Source organism: Bos taurus, chromosome 24 (assembly GCF_002263795.3).
Source record: "Bos taurus isolate L1 Dominette 01449 registration number 42190680 breed Hereford chromosome 24, ARS-UCD2.0, whole genome shotgun sequence".
In the NCBI taxonomy this organism is placed as follows: domain Eukaryota; kingdom Metazoa; phylum Chordata; class Mammalia; order Artiodactyla; family Bovidae; genus Bos; species Bos taurus.
In genome coordinates, this window is record NC_037351.1 from 57,268,572 (window position 1) to 57,295,124 (window position 26,553).

General features: G+C 47.5%; 1 protein-coding gene across 11 annotated transcripts in view; it reads left to right on the top strand.

Moving 5' to 3' along the window:
• The window catches only part of NEDD4L (NEDD4 like E3 ubiquitin protein ligase), a 386,984-nt gene that overhangs the window by 104,930 nt on the left and 255,501 nt on the right, over positions 1 to 26,553 (top strand). For all 11 annotated transcript variants that reach the window (XM_059881094.1, XM_059881095.1, XM_059881096.1 and 8 more), the window contains exon 2: positions 20,280 to 20,353. In XM_059881094.1, the coding sequence (XP_059737077.1) occupies positions 20,280 to 20,353 (74 nt within the window). The remainder of the gene's footprint in view (positions 1 to 20,279; positions 20,354 to 26,553) is intronic.

Consider the following 26,553-nt stretch of genomic DNA (forward strand, 5'->3'; position numbering starts at 1 on the left):
ACAGCCTTGACATACTCCTTTCCCAATTTGGATCCAGTCTGTTGTTTCATGTCTGGTTCTAACTGTTGCTTCTTGACCTGCATACAGATTTCTCAAGAGGCAGGTCAAGAGGTCTGGTATTCTCATCTCTTTCAGAATTTTCCACAGTTTATTGTGATCCACACAGTCAAAGGCTTTGGCATAGTCAGTAAAAGAGAAATAGATGTTTTTCTGGAATTCTCTTGCTTTTTCTTTTATCCAATAGATGTTGGCAATTTGATCTCTGGTTCCTCTGCTTTTTCTAAATCCAGCTTGAACATCTGGAAGTTCATGGTTTACATACTATTGAAGTCTGGCTTGGAGAATTTTGAGCACTACTTTGCTAGCATGTGAGATGAGTGCAATTGTGTGGTAGTTTGAGCATTCTTTGGCATTTCCCTTCTTTGGGATTGGAATGAAAACTGACCTTTTCCAGTCCTGTGGCCACTGCTGAGTTTTCCAACTTTGCTGGCATATTGAGTGCAGCACTTTCACAGCATCATCTTTTAGGATTTGAAAGAGCTCAAGTGGAATTCCATCACCTCCATTAGCTTTGTTCCTAGCGATGCTTCCTCAGGCCTGCTTGACTTCACATTCCAGGATGTCTGTCTCTAGGTGAGTGATATATTGACTGTCAAACCAAGTGCAAGGTGCTTGGTGTTAAAATTAAATATTAATTTCAAGTATAGAAAGAAATAGCATCAAATAGAAATAGATCGATCAAATGAATGAAATCTGTGCTCTGTGACGGGGTGGGAGGGAGGGGACGTATGTATACCGATAGCTGATTCATGTTGTCGTAAAGCAGAAACTAACACAACATTGTAAAGCAACTATCCAATTAAAAATTAAAAAAAAAAAAAAAAAAACTGTTAGAAAGAAATGGACCTGAGATACAGGCCTTAAGAAAGGCTTCAAGTCCAAGAAAAGTTCCCTAAAATGAAAATGTTGTGCGATGGCCCTCGTCTTACCCATTTCCATGGAGACTGAGCTCATTTCCATGTAGAGCGAGCCCTGCCTGTTTGTTTGATGGATTCGTTAGAGCCTTCTGCTGCTTTCAGACAAAACTCTGTTTCTGAGCCCGAGGATTGGGGATGAGGAGGAAAACAGGGGATTGTGTGTTGAAACCACAGGGCCTGAACCAGGTGACAATCACACCTCTTAACTTTTAACACCTGCTGAGTCCCAGCTCTCAGTTGGGAACCAGGAAGCTGCAGTTTGCCAGATATTCAGAAGCTGCTGCCAGTGTAACAGCCAAATATTATTCTCCATACCCAGCTATCCATCAAATATTTATGAGGGCCTATGTTTCCGATGCTCTTCAGATACAGGGAGAGGCGTGAATGTGTACATTTGAAGGTAGAAAAACAAATGAAAGCAAGTTTGAACTTCATACTAAAATTTCTTCCTTCCTATATTATCTGAAATCCATATTAGGACCATTTGAAAGTAATCAAACTTCATAAAATATTACTGTAAAAGGAATAAATATTTTAAAATGTATTTCACATGGTGTTTCAGAGAACTAGCACCCTAACTGGAGAAGGCAATGGCACCCCACTCCAGTACTCTTGCCTGGAAAATCCCATGGACGGAGGAGCCTGGTAGGCGGCAATCCATGGGGTCACACAGAGTCGGACATGACTGAGCGATTTCACTTCCGCTTTTCACCTTCATGCATTGGAGAAGAAAATGGCAACCCACTCCAGTGTTCTTGCCTGGAGAATCCCAGGGACGGGGGAGCCTGGTGGGCTGCTGTCTATGGGGTCGCACAGAGTCGGACACGACTGAAGTGACTTAGCAGTAGCAGCAGTACCCTAATACCACCTAGCCTCCTGCAGCTGTCTGAAAAACAGCTTCCTGAACCTTCTTATTTTCTTTTTCCTTTGAAAGCGCTGTGTTGGAAGTAACATGCATTTGTGATTTTCGTTCTGGCATTACTTCGTTATCTCTTTTTTTGAAACAGCACAGACCCACGTGGTAGTTGAGATTATTTTGTAGTTTGAAAAAGCTAGAGAACTTGACTTTGATATCTTAAAAAAAAATCAAAGTTAGCACTGATTTAAAAATAATCTTATGTATTTTTAGGAGGAAGCTGGAAAAAATAATTTAGCACAATTCTGATAAGCTCTGAAATAGCATTTTTCAGAGTCGCTATCTCATTAATGAGTTGCTGGTATGAATTATGTCCTTGTGATAAAGTGGCATTGCTGGGTAATGAGGCTCAGCTGAAATGTGAAATCTGATAACACACATTTACACATTTTAAGGAAGCCCAGCTATTAGAAGCAGTGGTTCTGCCCGACATGAGATCAGTTCAGCCGGCATGCTTGTCTCCTTTTAAAAGTGAAGCTTCAGTGACCCTGAGGATGTTGTCTCAGGTGTCCTGATTCCTCGTAGGTAAATTACAGGTGAGCATCCCTCACGGTGTGGTGCTGGCTTTTAGCCTCAGACGATGATAGAAGGGGAGGGAGGCAGGAGGGATCGCCTTAGGCCCTGACAGTTACAGAAGCGCCATTAACCTCGTAGCCCTCCAGGATCCCTTGGTTGATGCCTGCAGCTCCCCAGACTTTGTGGCACCGGATCCTGTGGCTTCTTAGAGAGTTTCAGACTGGACAGCCTAGTTCTATGGGCAGCTTTTCCCTGGGCAAGATCTGCCTTGACTCTCCCTTTGCAGCTGGAGAGTTTTCTCCTCGTTGTTTGAGTTAAGCTTTTCCTGCAGCATTCAAGTTAACTCTGGCTACTCCTTGAACCAGGGACCTCCTGTCCTATTACCTGGCTTTTCCCCTGTATTAATTCTTGGAATGATTCTGAGACCAGCTGTTGTAGAAGAAGTATTGCCATTCTTCATAAAGGGATTTTAAACATCACACATAGAGCCAGTTATATCTGCTATGAATCCTTTGTGGAGTAAGAACAACAAACAGGACCCCACCCCTCCCCCCACCCCAAAAAAAGATACTGTTTACACATGCTCTTAGTTCATGTCTTTTTTCTTTAAATTTTATTTTTTATTGTTGCCTGTTCTGGGTCTTCCTTGCTGCACGTGGGCTCCTAGTTGCGGTGGCAAGTTGGGGCTGCTCTCTAGTTATGGAGCACTGGCTCGAGAGCACAGGCTCAAGAGTTGTGGTGCAAGGGCTTAGTTGCTCCATGGCATGTGGGATCTTCCCCAATCAGGGACCGAACCCGTGTCCCCTGTATTGGAAGGTGATTCTTAACCACTGGACCACCAGGGAAATCCTTCATTCATTTCTAATGGTTTCTTCATTCATGATGTTTTGAGACTGGCTGAGAGTTAGGACGCATCCAGATGTATCAACAGTCTTGTGTTTCCCTGTGAGGTGGACGAGACTGTAATTCTTACTCCTGGGTTTTGTCTTAGAGAAGTTATACATCTACATGCTTCAGGTGGTGTGTGATCTTGCATAAATCTCAGATGAGTTTTTGGCCCCCCGTATGCCAGTCTCAAATAGCCACATCTCAGAGCTGGGAAGGGAAGCCGGGGACCGACTGCTTCCTTTGCTTCCTCCCCGGTGGTCCTTCTGGCAGCAGTCCCGTCTTCGCTCTCTCTCTGGCACTAACTGGCCAGCTGTCGGCCTTGGGAGGCCCCCTGCTCCGTATCTGACCAGCATTAATGGCCAGAAGTTCCTCCCTCATCCAGGCGCATCTGCCTTCCTGCAGCTTTCATTCCTGGGGTCAGGGCTTGTCCTCTGCAGCCTCATAATACAAGGACTTGGTTTCTGCCAACTCACCGCCTTCCTGAGAAAGAATCTGCCCCCCCCCCGCCTTTTTTTTTAAAGGGGGGTGGTCAAACGTTTGTAAGTCTTCCTATGATGTTCGTTTATTAACTATCCTGGGTACTTAAAAACAATTTTTTGCATTGTTAATATAGTGGTTTTAAATTTAAAGCGTAAAGGCCGTGCAGTAAGATGTGTGTGTATCTGTCCTGTTTACCTCTGTCCCTAACCATCTGATTTCTGTCCTCAGAGTCAGCCAGTGGTACCGTTTTCCGATGTCCTTGCAGAGTTCATGACACACAGACACATCGCTCATGTGTGTACCCGCACACATGTCTTCTGCCCCCTTTCTCTGTAAAGAATGGCATCACCTGTGTGTTCTCCACTTAGTCATTTCATGTGAGAGCACATCTTGGATTTTCAAATCTGTACATAGAGTGTATTCCCATTCTTACGGTTGTTCAGTGTTCTAGCGCATAGATTTTGTCCTATTTACTTAAAAAGAGAAACTAAGCAACCACCTCCGTCAAGTCATGCCTCTTGGGTTTGCACGTACCGCTGGCCCGGGGCACAGAGTGCGGACGCTCCCTGCTCAGGACCTGGACTGATGCTTGTGGCTTACACTGTCCCAGAGGTGAGTCATACTGAAGACAAAATAAGCCCCCCAGGACCCCCCTACCTGCACTTGTGATGCTTTCCCATCCTGTTTCTTCCATCCTGCGCTCTGCATTGACTTAAGCAGCTAAGCACACATAGCGCTCACAGCCATAAAACTCCATCCTCAGCTTTGGCCTCGTCACCCATTCTGATGAAATCTTTTGGATTCTGATCCTATCTTTTGACCTTTTATCTGGCTGTGTGTATCAGCTGCAAATTGGATTAGCCTGCTGTCAGTAACCTCCTCCAAATTTTCCTGGCTCAATGTTGCCCACAGTGGAGCTAATCATAAGAGCCCCCTGACATAAGCCCTGGGGGCCCCCTAGACTTTTCCAGTGATTAGGCTCTGGATAGGAGTTAGCAGCAGGATGCAACTCAGCCCCACCCTTACTTTAGCATCAGTTCACCTTCCCGTCATCATCTTGTCTAGAAGAATACAGAGTGTTCTGGTTGAAGGCTGGCCAGGGTCCATGTTCACTAGTATGCAGTGTGCCCTTGAACTTTTTGCCTTCTCAGAAAAGGGAAAAAGCGTGCATGTATCTTATATTCTTTGCAAACCTCCACTGGAGATTGTTCTTTTCTAAATGTCCAGAAAATATTTAGCGATTCACTCTAGAATTTCAGATAAATATCCCTGATTCATTCCCCCTGGAAACATGGGGGATACCCAGCTCTTTGCTAGAGTCTAGGAGGACAGTCCTGAGCAAGGGGAGAGGGTGGCTCGTGTCTCTCTGGCCTTGGGTGGCTGCCTGTGGACCATTCTTGTTACTTCCCAAGATCTGTCTAGCCTCTGCTCTGCAAGAGCATCGTCCTTGGCCATGATGTTGTTCAGTTGCTCAGCCATATCTGACTCTTTGTGACCTTATGGACTATAGCCTGCCAGGCTCCTCTGTCCTCCACTATCTTCTGGAGTTTGCTCATATTCATGTCCACTGAGTCAGTGATGCCATCTAACCATCTCATCCCTTGCTGCCCCATTCTCCTTTTGCCTTCAGTCTTTCCTGGCATTGGCCGTTATAGCTAATTTTAAAAAGCTAGCAACAAAAATGGTGAGAGGAGAAATGTAGGTCCTGTGGGAACTTATTGTAGGGGTGACTTACCGAGTCTTGGAGATCTGGAAGGACATGTTCAGACAATGTGGTATTTAAGCTGACACCTAAAGACAAGTAAGGAGGAGATCTGAGCAAAAATAGCATCAAAGTGGTGGAGCTGGCGGAGGGAGGAACTGCCATCAGCCCAGTCTGTATAATTTATAATGTGATTCATAACTTCTTTCAACGCTGGGAACTTTGCCCGTCTCTGATTCTGTAATTTCTGAAATGACCAGAAGTTTCAGTTTCTCGTGACGGGATGGGAACTTGGTGGAACCAGTCTGCAGAGCCCGGATTTCCTTGCTGCCACCTGCACTCCTCTGTGTGGGGACTCTGGGTCTTTGCAGAGCCCGGATTTCCTTGCTGCCACCTGCACTCCTCTGTGTGGGGACTCTGGGTCTTTGCAGAGCCCGGATTTCCTTGCTGCCACCTGCACTCCTCTGTGTGGGGACTCTGGGTCTTTGCAGAGCCCGGATTTCCTTGCTGCCACCTGCACTCCTCTGTGTCGGGACTCTGGGTCTTTGCAGAGCCCGGATTTCCTTGTTGCCACCTGCACTCCTCTGTGTGGGGACTCGGGGTGTCTGCAGAGCCTGGATTTCCTTGCTGCCACCTGCACTCCTCTGTGTGGGGACTCTGGGTCTTTGCAGAGCCCGGATTTCCTTGCTGCCACCTGCACTCCTCTGTGTGGGGACTCGGGGTCTTTGCAGAGCCCGGATTTCCTTGCTGCCACCTGCACTCCTCTGTGTGGGGACTCGGGGTCTTTGCAGAGCCCGGATTTCCTTGCTGCCACCTGCACTCCTCTGTGTGGGGACTCGGGGTCTTTGCAGAGCCCGGATTTCCTTGCTGCCACCTGCACTCCTCTGTGTGGGGACTCTGGGTCTTTGCAGAGCCCGGATTTCCTTGCTGCCACCTGCACTCCTCTGTGTGGGGACTCTGGGTCTTTGCAGAGCCCGGATTTCCTTGCTGCCACCTGCACTCCTCTGTGTGGGGACTCTGGGTCTTTGCAGAGCCCGGATTTCCTTGCTGCCACCTGCACTCCTCTGTGTCGGGACTCTGGGTCTTTGCAGAGCCCGGATTTCCTTGTTGCCACCTGCACTCCTCTGTGTCGGGACTCTGGGTCTTTGCAGAGCCCGGATTTCCTTGCTGCCACCTGCACTCCTCTGTGTGGGGACTCGGGGTCTTTGCAGAGCCCGGATTTCCTTGCTGCCACCTGCACTCCTCTGTGTCGGGACTCTGGGTCTTTGCAGAGCCCGGATTTCCTTGTTGCCACCTGCACTCCTCTGTGTCGGGACTCTGGGTCTTTGCAGAGCCCGGATTTCCTTGTTGCCACCTGCACTCCTCTGTGTCGGGACTCTGGGTCTTTGCAGAGCCCGGATTTCCTTGTTGCCACCTGCACTCCTCTGTGTCGGGACTCTGGGTCTTTGCAGAGCCCGGATTTCCTTGCTGCCACCTGCACTCCTCTGTGTGGGGACTCGGGGTCTTTGCAGAGCCCGGATTTCCTTGCTGCCACCTGCACTCCTCTGTGTGGGGACTCTGGGTCTTTGCAGAGCCCGGATTTCCTTGCTGCCACCTGCACTCCTCTGTGTCGGGACTCGGGGTCTCCTGGTTGTTTTCCAACACAGACAGGCTGACTCCATGTCGTCAGGAAGTGTTAGCACAAGAAGGCTTCTAATTGTAGCCCAAGAGCGGGCAGTTATTAAACTCTTCAGACTTCTCTAGGAATTAGGAATAGTTACCTTGTGAGGGTTTATCTGGTAGTGAATAAAGTCTTTGTGGGGCCAAACCAAGACATTATCTGCAAGTATGTGGCCACAGAGATTGGGAACATCCACAGTTCCAGTGGCAGTGATTCGGGTGCTATCTCCGTGAGTCACAGCTGGAATTTGATTGTCCGCCCTTCTGAGTTGTGTGTGGTCAGGGCAGCCTGGGGAGGGAAGTGGAGATGGGCCATCTGGAGCACAGGAGATAGAAGCCCGGAGGGGTTTCTGTTTGGGCTGCTCTTTGAAGGCCTGTCCTGGAGCTTGAGTACTTCAGAGGTAGTGGCAGGGTCACCCTGTTGCAGAGATGAGCACAACCCGTGTTGGGATCTTCAAACTAAGCCCTTGTTCTGAGGTCACACTCATTATTCTCCGAGGTCACTTGACTAATTGTAGGTAAGAACTGATGCTTTCAAACTGTGGTGCTGGAGAAGAAAGGATATCAAACCAGTCCATCTTAAAGGAAATCAACTCTGTTCATTGAAAGGACTGATGCTGAAGCTGAAGCTCCACTGCTTTGACCACCTGATGCAAAGAGCTGACTCATTGGAGAAGACCCTGATGCTGGGAAAGATTGAAGGCAGGAGAAGAGGGGCAACGGGGGATGAGATAGTTGGATGGCATCACTGACTCAATAGACATGAGTCTGAGCAAACTCCTGGATCTAGTGAAGGACAGGGAAAGCTGGCATGCTGCAGTCTATTGGGTCTTAAAGAGTCAAACACAACTTAACAACTGAACAACAGCAAAGCAAGTTGAACAGATACAAATTAGAGTCAAGATACCAGCCCTGTGTCTTCAAATCCACGCAACAGGCCATTTTTCCACAATAAAATCTAACAGGCAACACCGGATTTTTTAAAATCAGCTTTGCTCCTATGTGCCCTCGTCAAGTTGCTGGGAGCTCTTGGGCTCTCCGACATGAGTCCTGCTTCCCATTGTACTTGGTGAGGGTCAGATATGGGGCTATGGGGTTCACCTGGGAATTGTCTTCTTGGGGATTCTTGGGAGTCTCTGCCTCCCGAAATCCAAACCTTCTGCCAGTTCCTCCTGGCCAAGCTACACACTCCACGCAGAAATCCAGACTTTATTGTGAGAGGTCAGGTATGACTACCATGAAAAATAGAGAACTTTAGGGAATTTGCTGGTGGTCCACGGGTTAGACTTCATGCCCTCACTGCCGAGGTCGCAAGTTCAATATCTGATTGGGGAGCTAAGATCTTGCAAGCCATGTGGTGCAGCCAGAAAAAGTGTATAGAGTTATTTTAAAAATATGTGTATTGTGTTGTTCAGTTGCTCAATCATGTCCAACTTTCTGAGACCCCATGGACTGCAGCATGCCAGGTTTCCCTGTCTTCACCACCTCCTGGAGCTTGCTCAGACTCATTCCATTGAGTTTGTGACGCCATCCAACCATCTCATCCTTGGTCGTCCCCTTCTCCTGCCTTCAGTCTTTCCCAGCATCAGGGTCTTTTCTAGAGAGTCGGTTCTTCGCATCAGGCGCCCAAAGTATTGGAGCTTCAGCACCAGTCCTTCCAGTGAATATTCAGGGTTGATTTCCTTTAGGATTGACTGGTTTGATCTCCTTGTAGTCCAAAGGACTCTCAAGAGTCTTCTCTAACACCACGGTTCAAAAGCATCAATTCTTCGGCACTCAGCCTTCTTTTTTTTTTTTTTAATACAAATATGTATATTATATATATAATTTTAGATTTGGAGCTGAGTTTTGGCTTTCAACAAAGTGCAATTGTTTATTATCATTTTTAGAACTAGAACCACAAGATAATTCTTCTCTTAGCAATCTGGAAGGAATTTAAAAATGTTTCCTGTCTTATGATTAAGTTTGGAACAAAAAGACCATTGATAACTGGATTCTTTGAAGACCTTTTACATGGAGTTTTACCAAGTCTTTCTGGTAAAAAGAGAATTTTTAATTAGTGGAGGAGAGTGACTGCATCCTTTAAGTGGGACTCTCGCCAGCACCTTCATCCCATGGATGCTGTTCACGGACACCTTCCTCGCCTCCCCCCTGTCATCACTGAATTACTGTGGATTCTTGGCGTTTGAGGATTTAACATTTCTAACTGAGAGCCAGTGTAAAAACCTATCCACAAGTTTGCATTCTTGCTGAGGTGTGCATTTGAGTCATGCGAGCTGCGAGGCCCATGGAAACACACGTCAGTAGGCCTGTCCCTGACCTTGGCTGCCGCCCACTGCTGCTGACTCCTCAGCCTAGCAGTGACCCCTGAGGCCATCTGCTCCCTCATCTCTTCTTCAGGGATGGATTTTCCAGGTGAAACGATGTGTAATAGTGATGACGATAAAGGAACTTGGGGTGACCACTGGAAATGCCAGAAGTCACAGACATCCAGTGCTGTCACCAAATGAAACAAAGGGCATAATAGTCAAAACAGCATTTGGTGAGAGGGTGGAAAGGAGAGCCTGAGACAGACCTGCATTTATCAGGCCATGCAGAACTGGCTTCAAGAAGTGACAGAAATCATATGCGTGCTCGAATGCGATTCTAGGGCAGTTTGTCTTCTGCTACAACGTTGCTTTTCTGGAGCAGGTGATATGGTTGCAGCCAGTCTGCCCAAATGTAACTGTTTCCAGACTTTCCTCCCATCTTGCCATCTCCTTCGCCTGCAGGGCATCCTTGGGACCTGGTCTGGCTCCCTCTAGGGTGGTCGGCCACCCCGACTCCACCCACTGTTTTCAGTCCCAACCAGCCTTTTGTCTCTGTGTTCCAGGGTGTCCATAATTCCCTTAAAGGGACCGAGAAGCCCTGTTGAAGTTCTACCTCTTTTCTTGCCTCCCAAATGCATTTTCTATGACTATTTTGCAAGACTTGCAACCTTGCTATGATTCTGGCCTCATCAGCTAAAACTCCCAGATCTTCATGACACTGGCTGTGAAATCACCGTCGCTGCTATGCCCCTACATACATAACGGTTTTTAAAATGTCTCGATGCAGAAAGACCGTGCTGTACGCCATAGTATTTGCTTTATTAGTCTTCATAGCTCTTAATTGATAAGCATGTAATTTGCGTGCTGGTCTTTCATCTTTCAAAAGAGACCTTGACCCTGGAACGTGTGATGACCATAATGCCTCTCTCACTTCCAGATAGCTGGGTCCCATAGTTTAACTCTTCTGCTGTGTTCTAAGCTGTAATTAGGGTAAGAATAGCGGCCCCTCCCTCCCTCCCATCCTTCTTTCCTATCTTCCTGCCACAGGACATTATTCAGATGCTGCTCCCTTCTTGCCCTGTATTGGTGCCCTTAGAGCAGCACCGTCCTGTAGAACTTTCTGTGATTATGGAAACGTTCTCTGTGCTGTCCAGTACAGTAGCCACTAGGCATATGGGACTGTTGAGCACTTAAAATGTGGCTACTGTCGCCAAGAAACTGGATTCTAACTGATTTTAATTACATTTAAAATAGCTTTTTATAGCTAGTGGCAGCCATATTAGACAGTGCAGCCGTGAGGTTTGGTTGAAAATATGACTGTCTAACAAGAAAAAAAAAAGGCAACAGCGATGTCTGACTTACGGCAGTAGCCTTTACGTCTTTTTCTTGTGTTGAGACATTGTCCCAATTACTGGAAAATCTCAGTTTAGCAAGGAGATAAATCAGACGCCCATTGTTGCATGGGATTCTCCCTGCGTGTTAATTCTCTATTGCTGTGTAACAGATTATCCCCAAATTTAGCATCGTAAAACAATAAGGATTATTAGTTTCTGTGTATCCAGAGATCAAAAATGGCTTAGCTGGGTGCCTCTGACTCATGCCTTGCTGGCATGTAAGATCTGTCATGAGGTTGCAGTCATGATGTCAGCCAGGAGGGCTGTCATCACAGGGCTTAACTGGGGCTGGAAGACCCCCTTCCAAGAAGGTTCATCCACGTGGCTGTCGGCAGGAGCCCTCCGTTCCTCTCTGCAGGGACCTCTCCTCTCCTCAGGCTTCTTGAGAGTCCTCCCCGCATGGCAGTGTCTGGTTTCCCCCGAATGAATGATCTCAGAGAGAGAGTGAGCCACAGTGCTTTTTATGACACAATCTTCAAAGTTACACACTGTTACCTCCCCCATGGTCTTATTAGAAAGACGTGGCTAAGTCCAACCCCTTGCCAGGGAGAGAAATGAAGCCCTCCCTCTTCAAGGAATTTCAAGAATTTGTGAACCTGTTTTAAAGCCACACAACATAATTTCTGAAAGTCAGTCACCTTGTGCGTTCACATTGATGCTGCTCTGGAGGGCCATCCTTTTCACTTCCTCCTGTTTGTTGGGTAGAAGAATGGCTGTAATCTAGTAGAAGTTAAGGAATTTAGATTGTGCAGGATCCAGTGTTTCTGCAGCTTTTTCCACAACTGATATCCTTGGGACTTCGCTTGTTTCATATATTATGTGTCAGACTGACACTGGTGAACAGCTACCACGGATAGTCTTGTGGGCCGGGGCTGTTTGCTGTCATCTTTATCACGTGAGCTTGAGCTGGACGTGTAGTCTTGGTGTTGAGCTGCTCTTGTTTTCCGTCCTCCATCTTTGTTCTCATCACACACATCTTTTCCTCTGTGTCAGCCCTGTATCCTAGGCGTATTTCACATGTGTGTGTGTCTAATCCCCACAGTTGACTGCTAGGCCCCGAGCAGCAGAGAAGACCGTCTTGCTCAGTTTTGTGCTCCTCCTTTCTGCTAGGAAAATGCCTTGAAGATGAATCACTCAACACATTGTTGTTGTTGAGTGTGTCATTAGGTCAAAGTGGAGAACGCACAGGGAGGGAGAGAGAAAAGTTACCAGCGTTGTGAGATCAGGGAACCCCTCAAGAGAGTGAATAGGGGCACAGGTTTAGCGGACAGGAATTGGGGTAGAAAGGGGAGAAAGGAGGTAGAGAGGATAGGATATAGCAAGAGTTGGCGATGATGAGAATGTGGGGTGATGGGCCGGTGCAGGATTTTCAAAAACATCTGGAACACAATCTTGTCTCCTAGTTGGGGCAAGAGCCAGGTGGGAATGGAGAGATGAACGGTATCTTCTGGGTATCAGGCACTATGTGGACACTTCCCACATGTTGTCTTATTTTTTTAAGGCAACTAAAGTTAGTTGATGTATATATAACTTAGATACTTGAGCGGCACAAAATTATCAATTATCTCTTTTAATCTAGAGTGTTTACTGCAAGTGTTAATAATAACTAGAACTACAAATGTACTGTAGAATATGGAAGGTAAAGACATAAACTCATTTACGGGAGAACAATTAAGAGGTGCCCTGGCGCCAGACTTCCTTGTCCACATGGACAGCTGGTGTGTATGATATGTGGGGTCACAGTGGATCCCTGTGGAGTAAGACCACTATTTCGCAACCCAGATACCACCTTTTGGGGTGGGAATCCTTTGCCATTGTTAAGAATTGGGAATAAAATATAATCGGAAATAAAGGATTAAAGTTCACCTTCTCAAGGCAGATTCATGGAGAAAAGGTCAATTCTAGTGTCTTGTGTTGAGTTGGACTTGAGATTTATTTTTACCAAAGGAAGCACTTTGATAGATGCTGTATTTAAGAGGTTTTGTGGGTGGGCGTTGGGATCTGGTCACTGTTTACACACAGTTTATATGAGCAGGCTACTGAGTCGTTCATGGCAAATAGATGGGGAGACAGTGGAAACAGTGGCTGACTTTATTTTTTTTGGCTCCAAAATCACTGCAGATGGTGACTGCAGCCATGAAATTAAAAGACGCTTACTCCTTGGAAGGAAAGTTATGACCAACTTAGACAGTATATTAAAAAGCAGAGACATTACTTTGCCAACAAAGGTCTGTCCAGTCAAAGCTATGGTTTTTCCAGTAGTCATGTATGGATGTGAGAGTTGGACTATAAAGAAAGCTGAGCCCTGAAGAATTGATGCTTTTGAACTGTGGTGCTGGAGAAGACTCTTGAGAGTTCCCTGGACTGCAAGGAGATCCAACCAGTCCATCCTAAAGGAGATCAGTCCTGAGTGTTCATTGGAAGGACTTATGCTGAAGCTGAAACTCCAGTACTTTGGCCACCTGATGCAAAAAGCTGACTCATTTGAAAAGACCCTGATGCTGGGAAAGATTGAAGGCAGGAGGAGAAGGGGGCAACAGAATGAGATGGTTGGATGGCATCACTGACTCAATGGACCTAAGTTTGGGTAAACTCTGGGAGTTGGTGATGGACAGGGAAGCCTGGTGTGCTGCGGTTCATGGGGTCACAAAGAGTTGGACATGCCTGAGCGACTGAACTGAACTGAATTGTAAACAACTGACTTACAAAATGAGCCTTCAGAATACCATCCATTTTATGGTTTGAGCGCCTTGTTTAATATCTCGATGAAGAATTAGAAAATTAAGTAGGAAGGAGAAATACATGTCAAATGCAGAGAATCCTTGTTACCAAATAACAATGCAGGACAGTTGATTAATAGAATGGGAGGAACCCTCAAAGTCGGGATAGCCTGGGTTATCTGGCCTCACTTCTTCTCTGCCTCATACAATCCATCTCCAGATAATATTTTCATTGTCATAATCCACCTTAGTTAAATATTTGATTCTGGGGAGTCATAACCAGGGACTAAAATGTCATGCATAGATTTTATGAAAGTAATAAAATGCTTCAGAGAGTGTAGCTGCTCAGCGTGGGGCCCACTGCATCTGATAAATGAGTCATATACCTGGTCATGTGTTTCCTTGCAGAGTGGTGATGGCTGCTTATCTTATGGTGTGCAACCTTGTTATTGAGAGGAAGCAAAGATAAGAAGTTTTTACTGAATGTCTGAAACCTGTGTGTAAAAAACTTTTTATTATTACTTTTTTTACTTTATTTTATTTAACTTTACAGTATTGTATTGGTTTTGCCACATATCAAAATGAATCTGCCACAGGTATACATGTGTTCCCCATCCTGAACCCTCCTCCCTCCTCCCTCCCCATACCATCCCTCTGGGTCGTCCCAGTGCACCAGCCCCAAGCATCCGGTATCGTGCATCGAACCTGGACTGGCGACTTGTTTCATATATGATATTATACATATTTCAATGCCATTCTCCCAAATCATCCCACCCTCTCCCTCTCCCACAGAGTCCAAAAGACTGTTCTATACATCAGTGTCTCTTTTGCTGTCTTGTACACAGGGTTATTGTTACCATCTTTCTAAATTCCATATATATGCGTTAGTATACTGTATTGGTGTTTTTCTTTCTGGCTTACTTCACTCTGTATAATAGGCTCCAGTTTCATCCACCTCATTAGAACTGATTCAAATGTATTCTTTTTAATGGCTGAGTAATACTCCATTGTGTATATGTACCACAGCTTTCTTATCCATTCATCTGCTGATGGACATCTAGGTTGCTTCCAGGTCCTGGCTATTATATACAGTGCTGCAGTGAACATTGGGGTACACGTGTCTCTTTCAATTCTGGTTTCCTCAATGTATATGCCCAGCAGTGGGATTGCTGGATCATAAGGCAGTTCTATTTCCAGTTTTTTAAGGAATCTCCACATTGTTCTCCATAGTGGCTGTACTAGTTTGCATTCCTATGTTCTCCTCTAGGAGTTTTATAGTTTCTGATCTTACATTTAGATCTTTAATCCAGAAACTATTTTTTTTAAGAGTAGCATTTTCTTTCCTGCTCTCCCGCTCCTAACCTTCAGGGCGAAGTGAAATTTCCTGCAACCACAGCTTGTAAATAGGAAGTGCTCAATAAAGGCCCTCTCCCCTTTTATCTCCCAGCTGTTGACTCCATATTACATGAGAACTCTATTCTTGTCCTCCAAATAGACACCTCTGTGCCTTTGAGAGTTAGCTAAAATACAACATGTAGCTGTGTTTTCTTGGGACAAAAGGTTTCTTCATTTCAAAAATATGGAAACCTGTATTCCTATGCCTGTGATTTTAAATTTTCTGTTCTTCCCCCTTTTGTATTTTCTGAAGTTTCTACATAAATGTAGTTTCCAAACAAAAATATTTAATGTTTCAAAAGGAAAAAAATGCAAATAAGCAAAAAGAAGTTATCCATTATCCAGAGATGATCATTCTTATCATCACCCTTTCTAGGGCTTTGCGTGTGCCTGAATATATAGTTGATATTTATTTTAAAATGCCACTGTATTGTGAAGGCAGGTTAAAAGCTAAAGCAACCTGCAGCTTTCAGTGAGAGTAAGCTCTGCAAGTCTGCACTTCACCGCCTGGGAAGGGTCGGTAGGTGAAGGTGGAAGGGGCAGAGTGAGGCGGGAGATGCGCCGCCTTCTTGGCCTTCAGAATTTTCTGTTGGGCAGGGGAAGGGGGACAAGATTGGATGGGTGAGCGGGAGGGTCTTACCGACCTCGTCTGGAAAATGCAGCCAGCATTTCTGCCCACGTCTCATTGGCCAGAACTTAGTCGCATTACCGCACCCAACTGCAAGGTGTGCTGGGAAATGTAGTCTCCTTGCCAGTCGTAGTCGAAAGGGGAAACAGCCTGTTCAACAACGTGCTGGTCTCTAACTCAGTTGTATAAACCGTTTTGTAACTTTCTTTAAAAAAAAGAAAAAACAAATAGTTTATTTTGAACATGATTTTGTGGGCAAAATCTGGTCCCCTCTCCATCTCCGCCGTATGTGAAACCCCGCCCTCTCTTTCCAGATCTGCTTGTAATTGGTCTCCCCGCTCCTGGTCTTGGTCCCCTGAAGTGACTGTCCCCCAGCAACCGAAGGGTCTTTTAAAAACTGAAGTCAAATGTTGTCACTGTCCTGCTTGAAACTTTCCAAAGATGGTTGCAGTTATGCCCCCCACCCCCACGAGGCTGGCCCACCGCACTCTGACCCCGCCGGCCATGCTGCCCCCGCCCCCACAGCCTCTCCCCTTGGACTTGTCCTCTGCGGCGATGGGAGCTGCCAGCATCTCTGCCTGAGCCCCCCACAGCCCAGCACCTGCTGTCTTCTTCAGCTTTCAGCTCAGATGTCACCTCTCCAGCTACCAGGCGTAGATCTCCTCCCTCCCTCCCTCCTCGTGGTTGCTTTTTTTTTTCGACTGTGCTATTGTAGTCGAGCAGTCACCACCATTAGATATCATCTGGCTTGTTTGTTTGGATTTGCTTGTACCCCACCTCTCTTCGCTAGACTGTGGGTTACTTTAAGTGGGGGGAGCTTCAGTTTGTCGCATCTCTATCCCGAGGTAATGAGTCCCGCAGCTGTGGCTGCTTAATACAAACTTGTGGGATGAATGAAGATCCTGACAGAGTGCACACATTTTTAATGACAGTACTATAGCCCACTGCGTGGAATTGCCATGAATATTTAAATGTCTACTTTTGTGTCTTTTACATAAATGCTTTGATGACTTATCTAGTTTTTTTTTGGATTTTGGTACATGTATCCGTGTTTATTTTCTTAGGATTGATTCCTAGGCGAGAATTTGTTTACTGAATCAGTGTAGGTACAAAAGTTTAATGTGTTCAGAGCCTCTGGATTTGTTTCTCCATGGGGTTGAGCACACTCTCAGCACTAAAATGTGGGCAGGGTGGGGTAGAGGTTCTGTCTGTCTTCATGGCTGTATCCCTAAATCTTAGAACAGTTGTTCAAGCTTATTGAATGAATACATCAGTTTTCATAAAAAAATTCTAAGTGTCCATTAATTTAAACTTATTTTTATTCATTTATTTGTAGATATGTTCTCTGATTTTTAAAATGTATGTTTTTGCAGAGAAGGTCTGTCCAGTGTAAGAACATCCACCCAATGTTAAACCCAAGGGCACTGCTGTTAGCAGGGCTCATCTTATTCCTTAGAACCCAGTCAAGGTTCCATTGAACCCCCTATGGAGTTGGTAGAAAGTCCAGGACTCTGTCCAGGATTTTCAAAACCCCAAAGGATGTGCAACAGGGCATTTCTAACCAGAACCCTTGTCTTCTCCTCTGTGCCTGGATTGACTGTATCTCGGTTTCCATCAAGCTGTCCCTTCTTTGTCGCCCCCACATCAGCCACAAGTGCATAACTAGCTGGGCTGCTCTGAGTTGGTCTTTGGAAGGAGTTACTGCTTTGCAGACCCTTCCTCCTCCTCCCCGCTTCTCATAGGTCCTTTTACCTTCCTGCTGCTACATCACACATCTGCTTCAGCCAGCATCCAGGACCAGCCTGGAGATGAAGTGCTTTCCTTTAATGGTATCCATCCTCTGGGGGTTCCAGCCAACATCCCTTCTGTGCACAGTGGTGTCGGGGAGAATTGCTGATTTGCATGATCTGTTATTGGTAGAGGATGGCAGAGTTGAAACGGGGAGGCAAGGTGATAGAAAAAATATGTTCATCTCCTTGTCCTCATTTCTTCTTCTGAATGGTTCCTTATTCCCCCAAGTAAAGTCTTAACCTCTTTGCCTGGCAAACGAGGATTTCATTTTAACCTGTGGTTCTCAACTGGTATGCTATGGGTACTTGTGTGTGCATGAGTGCTTGGTCATGTCTGACTCTCTGTGACCCCATGGACTGTAGGGCGCTAGGCTCCTCTGTCCATGGGATTTTCCAGGTAAGAATACTGTCGTGGGTTACCATTTCCTTCTCCAGGGGACCTTCCTGACCCAGGGACCGAACCTACATCTCATGTATTGGCAGGCAGGTTCTTTACCACTGAGCCACCGGGAAGCCCACAGGCATTATAAGTGGGTCATAAACTCTCCCAGGTGTACCAGGAACTCTCCACAGGTGTGTTGCCAAAGTTTGATCCACGTGTAAAAAATACTTAAACTGTGGCATTACTTGAGCTGAGTAGGCCAGAAAGTGAAGAAAGTTGCTTAGTCATGTCCAACTTTTTTGTAACCCTGTGGACTGTAGCCTGCCAGGCTCTTCTGTCCATGAGATTCTCCAGGCAGGAATACTGAGGTGGGTTGCCATGCCCTCCTCTAGGGGATCTTCCAAACCCAGGGATTGAACCCAGGTCTTCCACATTCCAGGCAGATTCTTTATTTACCGTCTGAGCCACCAGGGAAGCCCCAAGGATACTGGAGTGGGTAGCCATTCCCTTCTTCAGCAGATCTTCCCAACCCAAGGATCAAACCTGGATCTCTCGCACTGCAGGCAGATTCTTTACCATCTGAGCTGGCCAGAGGACCTGTCAAATGATGGCTACAGGTACAGCTTGCTGTGAGAAATGGAAAGCCTTAGCCTAGAGAACACGCTGAGGAGGAATCCCTGATGATTGGTGGTGACCTGACTGTGTAAGAGAAAGGGAAGCGTGCTCAGCACCTGCTTCAAGGACCAAGAGAAGGCTGTGTAACCTTGGGAGCTTTAGTAGGTCCGGTAGTATGGCCCTGTTTTAGTTATCTCTGACCTGGTTGAATCCTTTCGTGAAGGCTGAAGTGAAGTGACGTTGCTCAGTCGTGTCCGACTCTTTACGATCCCATGGACTGTAGCCTGCCAGGCTCCTCTGTCCATGAATTTTCCAGGCAAGAATACTGGAGTGGGTTGCCATTCCTCCAGGGGATCTTCCTGACCCATGGATCAAACCCAGGTCTTCTGCATTACAGGCAGACGCTTTGCCTCTGAGCCACCAGGGAAGCCCTTCACGCAGGCTGGAAAGCGTGAAATCCTGTCCGACTTGACTGCAGGCCTCTGGAAAGGGAATAAGACACACATGTTTGTGTCCCTTGTTGTGTTTGCATGCGAGCAGCCTTCTGTTCGGAGTGATGGTTGGAGGGGTAAAGAATCCTGGAAGGGAAAGGTTCTCAAATGTGTTCAATTGCATGTATGTGTCCTTGATCTGAGCGGCTAGTGGACAAGGGTTCAGCACCCTTTTCCCGTATTTTGTTTCACCCTGCCTTCATCTCCGTTGACATGACAGACCCTACAGGTCACTCAGGGCTTTCTTTCCCTCACCTATGTCTTCTCTAAACACATTGGGTAGACAAATTTCGGATTACTTCTCTCTTGCCCCTCTGCACGTGGGGCTCCATCCAGAGCTATTTTTTGTTCTCACTCTTCTTGGATAACTTCTCACACATCTTGAGCTCTACCTGTCAACTCTACACTGAAAACTCCCAAGTATCTAGCCAAGACTAGGTGTCTCTCCTATTTATCTATTTAGTCATCTTCCCCCCCCCATCTGGTTGTTTCATATGGCACCTGGAATCCAACTGAATCCTCTGTTTTGATTTATGTTAAGACTTAGTGACTGAAACCGGAGCCTGAGAGTCACCCTGGGTTTCTGTCTTCCCCTCCCTGTAAGCCGTCTCGTCTGTCCCGAATGCCTTAGCCACAGACTAGCCCTTCTCCCGCCGTGGCACTAACGCGTGGGCCTGTGCTATCGCTTTGCGCATCCCTCTCAATGGACCATCAGCACTTTCAAGTCCAAGCTCCATGCGCACTGCCTCGGAGCTGCTTAGAAAACATTGGAATGAATGAATAAGCGGGCAGATGAATGAATGAATGGCTTCTGAGATGGTTTGGGGTCATTTCCATTTGGGGTGATGCCTTTTTTTTTTTTTTTTTTTTTACTGGCACGAGACATTATTTTTGCTTGCCAGCACTGACATTTTGAAACTGTAATTTTGAGAAGAGATTTTTACCATGTGAAATTCCTCTCTCGGCCCTCACACACATGTATATTAACTTCAAAGGAGGAATTATTTATGGAATTTATGGGATCTTGTTGCACTTGGGCATCATCTCAGTGGTCTCATGTGTGCGGCTGTGTTCCTGCTACAGCTGGGAAATATTTCCTATCAATGGTAGAAATAATTGATCTGCATGACCTAGTTTGAATTAAACTTGTGCTTAATTAACTTGGTTGCTCTAAATGTCGAGGGTTGTAGGACATCCACTTGCTTATTCAGTCTTTGCAGTATATTCTAAGGGTTGTAGGATTTCAGAACAGGAATATTGCCTTTGGAATTTAGTCTAAGGAAGGATCGATCACCCATTGCTTTGTTCCAGATCCCACCACTAGACTGAAGAGGAATCATTGACTTTGTGTATTGGGTAAGAAAACGATGGATCAAAAGTCTGTTTTTTAATCTATTTTTTTCCCCCTCTCCAACAGGGAGAGTCGCGTATTCTCAGAGTGAAGGTTGTTTCTGGAATTGATCTCGCCAAGAAGGACATCTTCGGAGCCAGGTATGTCTGCTTTGTTGTTGTGTAGGTTTCTGGAGTTTAAGCAAAAACTTTTCAAATTCAGGCATCCATGGGAATCACCTGGAGGGAGGGGGGCGGCTTCTTAAAGCAGAGATTGCTGCCCCCTTCCACCAGTTTCTGACTGAGTAGGCGATGCAGATGCAACTGGTTCAGGGCCCACATTCTTGCAGGGGTATAGACCTTGTCTCAGCTGGGCTGGCTTGGCCTTCCCATGGGTTTAATGAGGAAATTAGATTCAGATGTTTCTGTTTTTCTGCAGCAGAAAAATAAGTTTGAGAATATGTTTGTGTTCATTTTAATATATTCCTGTTGGTGTGTGTGTGTGTGTGCTTTTTTTAATCAACTCTAGCTGAGGGAAACAAAGGATCATTTTGTTCCTGGGAGAACTGGGTAGTTTTTGACATGTGTAATTTTGGAATTAAGAGATTTGGTGATTCCAATGGCACGCGACTCCAGTACTCTCGCCTGGAAAATCCCATGGACAGAGAGCCTGGCGGGCTGCAGTCCACGGGGTCGCTAAGAGTCAGACACGACTGAGCGACTTCACTTTCACTTTTCACTTTCATGCATTGGAGAAGGAAATGGCAACCCACTCCAGTGTTCTTACCTGGAGAATCCCAGGGACGGGGGAGCCTGGTGGGCTGCGTTTGTGGGCTCGCACAGAGTTGGACACGACTGAAGCGACTTAGCAGCAGCAGCAGCAGTGGCATTTACAGAAGCACTGGCAGCCTAATCATTTGGGGTGTTTCAGCTTTTTAATTTGGGTGTTGCACCTGGTATTCCTGTATTTTTCAGTCAGCCCTATTGACTCTTGACAGTGTGTTGCCGTAAGTTGTAAGACCTGGGAGCAGAGTAAGGATTAGAGCTGCTGGGAGCTAGAATTTGAACCAGATTTCAGAGAAGAAAGCCCTTTTGAACTTTTGGCCTATAGCAGAAGTTGATCTAATTTATCTTCCCTGTTTAATGGAAACAGGAAAGGTTAATTCTTAAATCCTGAAGGGCTGCCAGTGGCCTGCCACATATGCCAGTGGTGCTGAAACAGATCGCTGGCCCCCTCTCAGGACACCCTCTTCACGTTGGGTACCCCATGGGGTTGAACCACGAGGGCCATGCTGGCTGCTGGAATCACCTCGTCGAAACCCTGGCTCATCGTCTGTGTCCCCAGGATGGTGGCCCGTGGTGATGCTCTGGCCTCAGGGCCTCAGCCTGACCCTGGAGATGCTGCGTGACGAGGCTCGTTCTGTCCAGCTCAGCTCGTCCTCCCACACCCCACTGAAGCCCCTGACTGCCGTTGGTCAGACCTCTTTTATACGCTGTGCTGTTACCAGGCCTGGTTTTTTTCTTCCAATACTTGTTTATTAGGCTGCTCTGGGTCTTGGTTGCGGAATGCAGGATCTTTTTTCAGTTGCAGTGTGGGGCCTTTAGTTGCGGCATGAGAACTCTTTAAATTGTGGCATGTGGAATCTAGTTCCCTGAACAGGGATCGAACCCAGGGCGCCCACACTGGGATCGTGGAGCTTAGCCACTGGATCCCCACGGAAGTCGCACCATGCCTGCTTTGAGTTTTATTTAGCAAAGAAATCACTAAGTTACTAATGACTTGCACCTGGCGAAATGACCAATTAGAAATCCAGGCATATCTCACTTTATTGCACTGCAGTCCATGGGGTCGCTCAGAGTCGGACAGGACTGAGCGACTTCACTTTTACTTTTCACCTTCATGCATTGGAGAAGGAAATGGCAACCCACTCCAGTATTCTTGCCTGGAGAATCCCAGGGATGGGGAGCTTGGTGGGCTGCAGTCTATGGGGTTGCACAGAGTCAGACACGACTGAAGCCACTTAGCAGCAGCAGAGTACTGGTTTTTTTTTTGTTTGTTTGTTGTTATTTTAAACAAATGGAAGGTTTGTGGCAACTATGTTGTCAGACGATGGCTGACATTATTTTTTAAGCAAGAACGTATTTTTAAATTAAGGTACTTACACTTTTTACAAAAAGAATGCTATTGCACATCCAACAGACTATAAATAACTAATATATGGACTATTTATAACTATTGCACATCTAATAGACTAAAAGTAACTGTGTGATATGTCATGGGAAGCCCGAGTTTGTGTGGCTCAGTGTATGATGATATTTGCTTTATTGTGGGGCCCTGAAACTGATGCTGCAGTATCGCCTATAAATAAGTAAAATTGATGCACGTTCAATATCGGGGAAATATTTTTTAAAAAATCTCTCATGCTTCAGCGTGCCCAGATGACTGACGGAGGGTTAGCTTTCTGAGTCGTCTCTCCAGGAAACGACGCGCTCTGGGGCGCTGCCGCCAGCCTGAGCTCCAGGTGCTGGGCTGGGAGACGCATCCACCTGCAGCTTCTTCCTCATGTGACTGCGAAGCCCCTGAGCAGCTCACCACGCGCCTGAACCAATGCTCTAACGCTTCACTTCCCTCTTACTAAACGAGACATTTATTGGAGACAGAGGCTTGTTTTTAGTATCTTTCTTCTACTACTTAACAGGCACCAGCATCAAGAACAGAACTGGGCCGGTTGGCTTTTCACGTTCCGCATTTGCACACTGACGAGTAGATTGTGTTTTATGTCAAAAAAAAAAAAAAATGCCTATCGTTCTCGCTGACTCTGCATCAAATGTTAGGGTTTGGAAGGAAGGAGCTGGATTTGGAAAATTTCAGTCACTTTTCCTTAAATTCATTTTCGTTTTGTTTTATCCAAAACTCTTCATAAAAAAAAATTGAAATGGATTCAGATTATGTTTTTCAGCCTGTTCAGAAGATCTGAGGTTAAAATTGGAGCAGACTTGAGCTCCAAATCTTATAAGAGCCAAGCAGAGCTGAGCCTTGAATTGTTATCATTTATACGAGAAGAGAAGGGATCATTTCTCGGGGACAGATTAGAGAGGAGTTATAGATAATGCCTCAAGACGTTCAGTGGAAAGAAGCAGTGTCGCGGCTTCACAGACTGGGTTCCAGAAAATGAGTCAGAAGCTCTGAATCCGGTTCTGCCTTCCCTGTCTCAGTTCAGTGAGTTCCGCACACACCTGCCTGCCCCCCTCCTTCCCTCTCCTCCTCTCTTAGGTGCCCCCGTTCTCCAAAGACCCGTTTGCCGGTGAGTGGGTGGCCCTGGGAGAGCTGGGGGACGGAGCAGGGCCACTCCACGCTGGCCCCTCCCAGGAGAAGGGCGCCGGCTCGCACCCTATCATTTGCCCAGTGACCTGAAGGTTCTTCCACATTCCCTGGAGCACCTCTTTCCGAGTCACCTCCGGTACATGAGCAGAAAGCAGGGAGCAGGGAGCAGGGAGGGCAGTTTCCGGGGGTCGGAGGGAACCCCAGGGTGACTCTGATCCACTGGTACCACTCATGTGTCCTGAGGGCGGCAGGGGCGCAGCCGTGAGCGTGGCCGATGTTGTAGTGCCTTCCGTGCTTCTCACTCCCCGGAGTGAGACCCTTTTCTCCGCGTCATCCTGAACCACAACCCGGCAGGCCCCTTTTCCCTCAGCCCCTGTCACTGAATGTCCCCTCCACCTCTGCACCTCACAGCAGCTGACCCCAGTGTTTTTGACATCAGGGACCAGTATCATGCAAGAGTTTTTCCATGGATGGTGGGGAGGCCATGAGGGGGATGGTTAAGGGATGATTCAAGTACATTGCATTTATTGTGCACTTTATCTCTATTATTAGTAGCAGTACATACATCAGCCCACCTTAGATCATCAGGCATTATATCCGGGAGGTTGGGGACCTCTTCCTTGCACGATCCCAGTTCTCCCTTCACAGAAGGAGGGCTGGGTAGGAGCTGGGAGCCCTGATGGATGGAGGAGGAAGGACAGTTTTCATCAGTGGCATTGTCGGAAACTTGGATTTGATAGAAATGATACAGGATTGGACGTGTTGGGATTTGGATTTATAGTCTGGAGTCACAGGAGGCTGTCTAGGTCACTTGGCCTGAGGATGGGGGTCATGGTGGGTGGCGGGAGGGGAGGGTGTGTTGGTCGGAGTAGGTGATGCTGCTGGGGGCGACCCAGTGCCCTGCCGGATGGGCTCCCGGCCCCTCGGAGGCTGCTTGAGGCTGCAGCCCTGAGGACCAGTGTCCGGACCTGCCTCCGGGCTCGGGTGGCCGACGCAGCTGCACCTGAAATCCTCCCAATCCAGTGCCAAGGACACAGGGTCACTTTGCAGCTTCCGTCCAGCAAAGTCTCATTTGACTGAAAGGGCCTTTGTTGGAAGATGATAACTGAGCTCTTGCTCCCCTGGGACTTCTGAGCAGTTGGTCTGTGTGGAGAATGGCTGTAGTAGAGAAAGATGCCTCCTTTTGGGCCCAGCCTTCGGGGAAGAAGGGCAGCCCTATCGTCTGTCATCTCAACAGGGACACCCTTGTGTGGTGTGCTGAATCAAGTGGGACGTCAGGACCCGGGGTCCAGATGGAGACAGTGGTCGCCCAAGGCAGAGACACCCGTCTTTATGGTCCGTACTATGACAGACATGCTGTGTGAGCTTTTTGAAAGGCTTTTTTTTTTTAAGCGTGAGCAAAGGAAAATCGGACTCTTTCAAAAAGCAGGCCACGTGTAAAATGCCAGCGACACGTCCAAAGGGACGTAAAGTCGTGTTGAAAACACTGGGTTCCCGCTTCCGTTTTGGAAATGGGTGGTCTTGTGGGACCGAGCACGGCGTTTCCGGGTCAAGGAGACTCCGCCCTCCGGGAGGCTCCCGGACGCCGTGCCGCTGGACGGACTACTGCTCCTTGCTTCCTCGAGTGACTCACTGACCGCCACACCTCTCGCCCTCCAGCTTGCTGCAGAGCGTTTTGAGCTGAGGCGCAGACCTGGACGGGTAACTCTTCCTGTGTGGTTTGATCCGCCCTCATCTGTGGGCTGAAAACCCAGTTTCCTGTTAAGGTGGCGGTTTCCGGTCCCTTGGTAACGAGGTGTGTCAAGCCCTCACCGGTCAGCTTGCCACTTGCTCGGGTCCCGCGCGGGCCGCCGCCTGCCTTTCCCCCACGGCCCCCCCTCACCTGCCAGCCACCCCGCTGGTCGTCACCTCCTCCGGTCCCCCCAGTCCCCTAGCAGGTCACGTCCTTCCATAGGCCCTATGACCTGGAAGGACCACTGTGTGCGTCATCGCTGTCATTTTATAACTGTTTTTTTCTCCTAGACTACATTTTTAACTTCTGACAGGGAGGGTTTATTTTTACTTATTTTTGACTCCCCCTGCCTTACAGGGTACCAGCACATCGTGGATTCTCAAGAAGGGGTGGACAATGACCTCATCTCTCCCCTCCCCTCCTTTTCCTGCCCCTTCATTGAAAGCCCACAGTCCTCTAAATGCCTGAAATGTGCTGCTTCTTGCCTTGGCGGGTGTTTCCCCTCTGCCTGGGGTCTGCTCACATCCTTCCTGGGGCCATTCTCCCATCTCTCCAGCTCCAGTTCAGGTGGCAACACCTCTGCCGGGCTCCCCAGCCCAAGAGGAGGAAACGACTCTCGTCCCTGGGCCATCCTGGCTCCGCCAGTTCCCCGCCCCCCGACCCCTCATCTCAGCACAGAGGCTGTAGCTCTTAGTCTCATTAATAACCCCAGAGATCTTGCACAGGGCAGTTGGCTTGGCTTGACTTCAGTAGGAGAGTCTAATGATGGTAGCAGTGGTGCAGGGTGGCCTGGTGTTCCTCCAGGAAGGTCCCCTTTCTCATTCTCAGAGGTGCTATTAGCTCATCAGGCATCGCCCTCACCCCCCAATTCTGCCACTCGGGGCAGGTACTTTTTGTAATTTTCACGAAGGGTCTGTGTAGACCAGTGGAGGGAGCCTGCCTGGGACTCTGACGCAAAATGAGTGAAGGGGAGGGAGCACAAAGGCTGGTGTCAGAAGAGCATCTCGGGGCCCTGCAGGGTGGCCAACGGAGGGTCTCTGTTTGATGTTGGTGTCTTGGCAGAATCACCGCTCCCAAGCCCACAGCAGGGAACACACGTTCTTGTGGCAGTGGGTCTAGAAACTTCTGTGTGGGGGGCGTGAGGCTGAGCTGGGACTGCGATGGAAGGTCAAAACCCTGACCTTGACCCTCAGTATTAGGGTCAGGATGGGGCAAAGGGAGTGAGTCATGGTTTGGGGAGCACATGGCCATCCGTCCAGACAGGAAAGGTGGGACCGGTGAGCTGGGCTCTTCACCAGCAGTGAG